The 7,278-nt window shown below is 52.9% G+C and overlaps 1 protein-coding gene across 1 annotated transcript in view; it reads left to right on the top strand.

The window, feature by feature from the left end:
- AHRR (aryl-hydrocarbon receptor repressor) overlaps window positions 1-7,278 on the top strand; it is a 109,096-nt gene extending 101,818 nt beyond the window's left edge. The window contains exons 7-10 of the mRNA XM_006876905.1: window positions 685-884; window positions 4,161-4,222; window positions 4,488-4,626; window positions 6,234-7,278. Of these exons, the coding sequence (XP_006876967.1) occupies window positions 685-884; window positions 4,161-4,222; window positions 4,488-4,626; window positions 6,234-7,278 (1,446 nt within the window). The remainder of the gene's footprint in view (window positions 1-684; window positions 885-4,160; window positions 4,223-4,487; window positions 4,627-6,233) is intronic.

Raw genomic sequence — 7,278 nt, 5'->3', positions numbered from 1 at the left:
TCAGACTGATGGACGAAAGTGTGAATGAACAGATGGAGATGCTTGGATGGATGGAAGGGTGAATGGATAGATGGATAGATGGAAGGAAAGGATAGAGGGAGGAAGGGTAGATTGGATGGACTGAAGGAAAGGAAGGACAGGTGGTCTGACAGAAGGATGAATGTCCAGATGCATAGATGGGAGAAAGGAAAGAAGGCTGGGTGGGTGGGAGGAAGGACTGGAAGAGTGGGACCATGCTATGGTGTTAGTCTTCCATCTAGGATGCAATGCCCAAAAGGCACTTGTACCTAACCCAGTCATAGATCCACCTTCCCACATAAAGAAAACCTTTTATGTTCTCTTATCACAATCTCCTAAAGAATTCGCTGGCTTTCTGGTTTCACGCTCTAGATAAATGAAATCTAGTTGTCCCTAAGTGTTGTCACTATAAATGTAGAATCATGATTTCCAAGTGGAGTGAATGCTCACATGGTCCTCAGAGATAGCCTGCCTGGGCTGATGGCTCTGAGGTGGGCTGGGTCGAGGTGCTCTCATGCACACCTGTGTGGGTCACCAGCACACGTAGGAACACACTGGCCAACTGCTGAGTGACCACAGCTCTGGCCCCTGAAAATGTGAGTCGGCCCTTGTGCCCAGGGACCACGCTGCTCACTCACTTTTTCATCTCTGTCTCTGTAACGCCAGACCATGCAGTTTCAGGGAAAGTTGAAATTCCTGTTTGGCCAGAAAAAGAAGGCGGCATCGGGGACGGCCCTGCCCCCCAGGCTCTCGCTCTTCTGCGTGGCTGTACCAGTCCTTCTGCCCGCAGTGGCAGAGATGAGGATGAAGACGGCACTGGTTCGGGCCAAGCCCAGGGTGGATGTTGTGGCCACCGCAGACACCAAGTAAGATCCGTCGGCGGGTGGGTTCTTAGTGTGGTCTTCAAATCGCTACAACAGAATGTTCCTTGTATGTCCCTTCTTCATTTTCAACAGGTGACAAACCCTGCTGTCGTTGAAACTAGAGGATGATGTAGACAACAGTTGTTAGTAAAAAGAAAGGCTTTTCAAACTCACGTTTGCCAAGTGTGGTACCAGACGCAGCCTAGGGATGTGCCCTGGGGGTGAGGGTGGGGGCCCCTCCCTCACACAGAGCCTTCCGCTGCTGGGAGAAATGCTGAGAGGAGGCCCAAGCCTACCCTAGAGCTGGTGCAAGTGGTTAATGCCCTTGTCTACTCAGAAAAGTTGGATGTTCCAGTCCAGTCTGCTTAGAGAATCCTCAGAAGAAAGGCTTGATGTCCACCTTCAGGAAAATCAGCCCCTGACAACCCCGCGGAGCGCAGGTCGACTCTGACACACATGGGGTGGCCATGAGTTGAGTCTAGTTCACATTAACTGGGGATGGCTGGGGTCAGGACCCCCCCACACCCACTTTCTCCCTGCTCCACTGGCCCACTCAGCCTCTTTGATGTATGTGTATACTTCATCTTCATTTATTGCTTCAGAATTTTCCGGTTTTTTTCTTTGATGTGCTTTGAAAACAGTTTGGCTTTATTTTTGTAACTGAAATTCACTTAATGAGCTTTCTCCTTTCTGTTTGCTTTCCAGTCTTAAAAATAGCAAACCAAAGGGAGGGATCTGCCACTTAGGTCTGAGTGGACGCTGCCGCGCCGCCTAGCGTCTGTGCAGGGAAGTGCGCAACGCGGCAAGCCACGATGCTCCTGAGGCCTCACTGCGCTTGCGCAGAGCAATCTCCCGCGCTCCTCTTTTTGCACAGGTGGCGCTGAGGCCGGGAAGGCAGGTGTGGGGTCAAAGGGGATGCTGGCCGCACCTGATTCCGTGCGCCTGCCCATACACACGGTTCATGGTGTGTGAGAATTACATAAAGTAAGGCATTTGAAGGCTCGCATACGCCATCGGAATAAAGACCGAGTGGTTAAAGTGTTAGGTTGCTAGCTATGGGGGTCCGTAGCCCCCGCCTCGAGGGAGTAAGATGAGGCAGCCGTCGAGTCGTTGTATAAGGTTTCCGAGGAGCGGCTGGTGAACTTGAACCGCCGACTTTGAGGTTCACAGGAACTTTGCAGTGCAGCGCGTTGACCCACAGCGCCATACCAGAGCCTTGGAAATCCTGTACAGCTGTTCCAGTCTCTTCTATGACTTCTTGTGGTGCGTTTAGATTTTAAATACTAGATAGCATATCAGAAGGGATAAAGGCGAGCCTTTCTGCCCTTGTAGTAAAGATTTACAGCCTCAGAAACGTTATACAGGGGGGCGATGAGTTGGAACCGATTCCGTGGAGCACAATCATATCATAAGGAGCCTAGTGTGGTGCTGTAAGACAAGCACTGGACTGCTAATTTAAAGGTGGGCGGTTCAAACCCACCAGCCACTTCTCGGAAACACTATACAGAGTCCCTATGAGTTGGAACTGACTCACTGGCACACAACAATAACAAACTATAATAAAGAGGATGATTAAAACTCAGAGAGAAGGCTCAGGGAAGAATGGTGGCTGTAGGATAAGCACTGTACAGCTAAGCCCAACATCAGCGGTTCAAACCCGACGGCCACTCCTCGGAAACCCTATACAGGGTTGCTAGGAGTCAGAACCGACTTGAGACACTTAACACCAACAGCCACCCCACCGTTTTAAAGTGAAACCAGTGGTTTCTCTTGACTTCCTCTTCCATTCGAGTTAACTTTGACTTATGGGGATCCTCCGTGTATTAAAGTAGAACTGGACTCCGTAAGGTTTTTCATGGCTGATTGTTTTGAAGTGAATCACCAGACCTTTCTTCTGACGCACTTCTGGTTTGTTGGCTTTTTGACTTCCCGCCCCCTCCCCTGGACTGAATTCCCAAGTCAGCCCTCAATGTGTGCACCATAGTCCTTCCTTCTGAGCTCTAGGCCATGCAGGGCACCAGATAACTGGGAAGGGTTCTCTTTTTGGTCATTTCAGAGTCTTTTACAACTTTTTCTGATAGGGACTTTGTGACGTATTTTCATTTTGGTCTCTGCAGGAAGAAAAACAATCATTGTGTTTTTAGGTGCCATCGACCCAGTTGCTTCTGACTCATAGTGACCGTCTGTGCCATCCCACAAGCGTTGTGTGTCTGCGACCATTGTCATTGTCACTGCAAATCCGTCTCCTTGGGGGTCTTCCTCTTTTTTCTGACCCTCTACCAAGCATAGTGGCCTTCTCCAGGTCCATCCTGATAGCATGTTCAAATTAAGAGAAACAAAGTCTCAACATCCTCCCTTCCAAGGAGCTTTCTGACTGAGTTTTCTTCCAATACAGATTTGTTTGTTTTTCTGGCAGTTTGCAGTATTTCATTTCTTGGCGACTATCATAATTCAGATGCATAGATTCTTCTCCTGTCTCCCTATCCATTGTTCACGTTTCACATGTATATGAGGCTATTGAAACTAGCAGGGCTTGGGGCAGGCACCCTAGTCCTCTGAACACTTTAAAGGCTCTTGTGCAGCACATTTGCTTAGTGCACTATGCCATTTGATTTCTTGACTGCTGCTAACATGAGTGTTGGTGGTGAATCCAAGCAGAATGAAGTCCTTGACAACTTCAGTCTTTTCTCTGCTTTTCATGATGTTATTTATTGGCCCAGATGTGAGGATTTTTATTCTAAGAATTTAAAGTTGTTCTATGTGTGACACTGTAGAATAAGCACCTGACCCCAAGGTCGGCTTGAATCTCAGGTCGGTGGTTCAAGCTCACCAGCTGCTCCTTGGAAACCCTATACAGGGTCACTATGGGTCAGAAGCAACTGGACAGCACTTAACTATGTGCCCTTGTATGTGTATATGTTTTCTGAATTAAATTCTTTAACCCTTGTTGGCCTGAAAATCGACACGGCTGCTCATTTTTAGCAAATCTATAGGAGCTCTGGTAGCGTAGTGGTTACGAATTGGGCTGTGAACCTTAAGGTCAGCAGTTCGAAACTCCCAGCCGCTCCGTGGGAGAAAGATGAGGCTTTCTACTCCCGTGAAGATTTACAGCCTCAGAAACCCTGTACAGGGTCATTAGGGGTCGGAACTGACTCGACGGCACTTAACAACAACAACATCACCGAGGAAAAGCCATAAGGCTGCGTTCAGTCGTCCACTGCGCAGTGACGCTGCCATTGGCAACTCACACAACTAACATGCATTGTCTGTTCTTCCCAGGGCGAAAGCGACCACGAGTCAGTGTGAGTCTGGGCTGCACCGGAAGCCTAGTTACTTTGCAGGTCAGTTTTGAACTCACTGTCGGATCCCTTTCAAATGGGGACAATGCGTTTCCCTCTCTCGGCCTTGCTTTTAGCAAGGGCTCCGCCTGCTCCATGGAAACCCTGGCGTATTCCGTGGCGTCTATGGGAGAGGGGATGTCATGTCTGCTAACTGTGGGGGTGGTTACCTGTCCCTGTGCCTTGTCCCTGGACCAAGAATGCCATGAGTTCGGGGACAGTTCATGGCACATAGGGACAACCCCTGCTCCTTTCCATATCTCCACAGGAAGGAGCAACGGCGACAAGGACACCTCAGTGTTCAGAGCACACACGGACACCGACCGCTGGGCCCGGGCTCCATCTAGGGCCTCGTGCCTGTGTCTTGGTGGTGCCGACGTCACCCTGGATCCTGAGGGGGCTGCAGGGTAAGTGGGGCCAGGCAATACTGTCCAGCTCTGGTCTCTAGGATGCCTCAGTTGAGAATGGAGGTGGGGGGTACACTGAAGAACAAAGAAAAGAGGGATTGGCCAAGTCTCTGGTCTGTCTAGCTGTATGCAACAACCAACCTCGATTTTTACTGCTGCACGCAGACACACAGAGTGCGTGCCAACCCCCCCCTCCCCCCAAGGAGCTGGGACAGCGGGGCACAGGCTGCTCCTCCCCTCCCCCAGGCAGCCTCTCCGAGAGGCTGCCTCTGCTGACAAGACCCCGAGCCGCCCGAGGCCCCCTCAGACTCAGTGGGAATGCACTGGATGGGCTCCCAGTGCCTGTCTGGGCAGACGGAGTTCCCAGGGAGGTAATCATTACATGCTCAACTACTAGCGGACAGGTTGGCAGTTTAACCCACCCAGAGGATCCTTGGAGAAGAGGCCTGCAGATCTGCTTCTGAAAGACCACCTCCCTGTAGAGCAGTTCTCCCCTGAGCCACAAGGGGTCGCCCTGAGTCGGAACCTGGTCACAGGCTACACATGCTTCTCTCTTTGCTTCTTTTGTTGGATTTTGACCCACTTACTGTAGGGATGAGGAGTGCTGGTGGCACTGTAGGATAAGTGCTGGACTAGTAACTACAGGGTCAGCAGTTCAAACACACCAGTCTGCTCCAAGGGAGAAAAAGGAGGCTTTCTGCTCCTATAAAAATGTACAGCCTCAGAAAACCTGTACCTGGTCACTGTGAGTCGGAACCAACTCGACAGCCCCTAACAACCGTAGAGATGTGCCTCACTCTGATTGTACACTGTCCTAACCACTGTTTGAAGTCCCGAGGTAAGTAAGGATTCTGGAGAAGTCAGTGAGTGTGGGGCCTCCTCTCCCGTGGCCGTGAGCTGCTGCCGTGGTACCCGGGGCTGGCTGTGCTGCTTGGTAGTGTGGACTCCTGGCTAGAGCTGGGCCGCACCGGACACCCAAGGCACTGAAGTTCTGACCCGGCCATCGTTTGTCTACTCGACATGGGACAGGCCAAACTGTAAGAATAAATACAAAACAAGGGCATCTTTCAAATAATGAGGAAGACCGCGTTGACGCGGCTTTAGACGCAACCCATCTGCACCACACGTCTTGTGGGCCCAGCACAGGATGGGGCACAAGTGTGTCTTCAGTAAATATGTGTTGCCGTTGACAAACGCTGGAATCTCTCGTTGCTGCAAACGGAGGACGCGCTGGACTCCTAACCACTCAGATGTGCTTCAGAAGAAATGCCTGGCAGTCTGTTTATGAACGTTTACAGGCGCTGAAAACCCTATGTGGCACAGTTCTGCTCTGATGTACGCAGGCAGCACTTAGTGTGTTGGAGAGCATGGTGCTGAGGCTGAGTATGGGTTCTAGGGATGGGAGAAGAGTTCCTCCATATGAACACATGGATGCTGGTACCAGACCTCGGGCCTGTCATGTGGGAGAAATGGGGTAGGGTGGGGAGGGGCCTGGATGAACTATCACCCTAATTTTGTCCCTGCTTTGGGAACCCCCACTCAAGGGCTCCACTGGGTCACTGTCCCACTGCTTTGTCTAATGGGTTCTGTCTTCTCTGCCCGGACAGGGACAAAGAGACCCGAGGAAGGATGCTGAGTGGCCCCTCGGGAGTAAGGGGACAGAGGGGAGTCCACACATACAATTGCCACTTTGAAGCCGCAGCAAAGATGAGGCATCTAGGCTGGCCAGCAGAGCGTTACAACCAGGGCAGCGGAGTGAAGCTGGAGCTGGAGCCCTGTCGGAGTGGCTCCTCTGTGCGGGCCGAACCCCGGGGCGCCTGTGTGCCCTACCCAGGCATCCAGGGCACTTTCAATGCAGGTGGGGTGGTTGCTTTCAGAAATACACCGAGCACCCACCCACTGGACGGTCCCCCCAGCGCCCACTGTGACCGGACCAGCAGGTCTTGGCTGGATTGTGACCAGGCCCTTGGGCCCCCACCCACTAGCTGCCACCTTCCCCAGGGCAGCATGGAGAATGGACTCCCTCACCCTGTGATGCAGCATTTTCCCTTGGGGGGCTATCCCAGTGAGGACACCAAGTTGCAAGGTGCCCCCGTGCCCCCTGGAGCCTTGTGCAACTCCATGTTGTCACTGGATGTTCCCATCAAAGTGGAAAGCGATTCTGGTTCCGAGGAGGCATCGGATGGCTACGCGGTGCCTCCGGGCCAGGTATGGCTGGGAGCCAGTGACCTGCCCAGGAGACACCCAGTCACTTTCCCTAACAGGATGCTCCTGAAGGCTGAGCCGGACCTCCCGGGGCACCTGCACCCCTGCGCGGACTCCAAGCACCTTGCCTATGCCCCGCACTTCGGGCCTAACTACAGGGCCACCGCCAGACCCGGACCCTTCTACCCGGCTAGTTGCGCCTGCTTGGAGCGCGGGCGCGGCCATTCGGGCTTGGAGCTTCCCCGCCGCGCGCAGCAGGACCTCGCAAGCCCCCAGTGTACGCTGCGGCTCGATGCCAGGGGGTCTGCGCCCGTCGTAAAGCGCGAGCCCCTGGACTCGCCGTCGTGGGCCACGCACAGCCAGGCTGGGGTGCCGGCGTTGCTCTCCAAAAGCGTCCTGGCGGCGCCGATCCCTTCCAAAGCCCCGGAATGCACTTTCCAGCCGTAG

The sequence above is a fragment of the Chrysochloris asiatica genome, unplaced genomic scaffold (genome assembly GCF_000296735.1).
Source record: "Chrysochloris asiatica unplaced genomic scaffold, ChrAsi1.0 scaffold00424, whole genome shotgun sequence".
NCBI classification, from domain to species: Eukaryota; Metazoa; Chordata; class Mammalia; order Afrosoricida; family Chrysochloridae; genus Chrysochloris; species Chrysochloris asiatica.
This window is presented reverse-complemented; position numbering and strand designations above follow the sequence as displayed.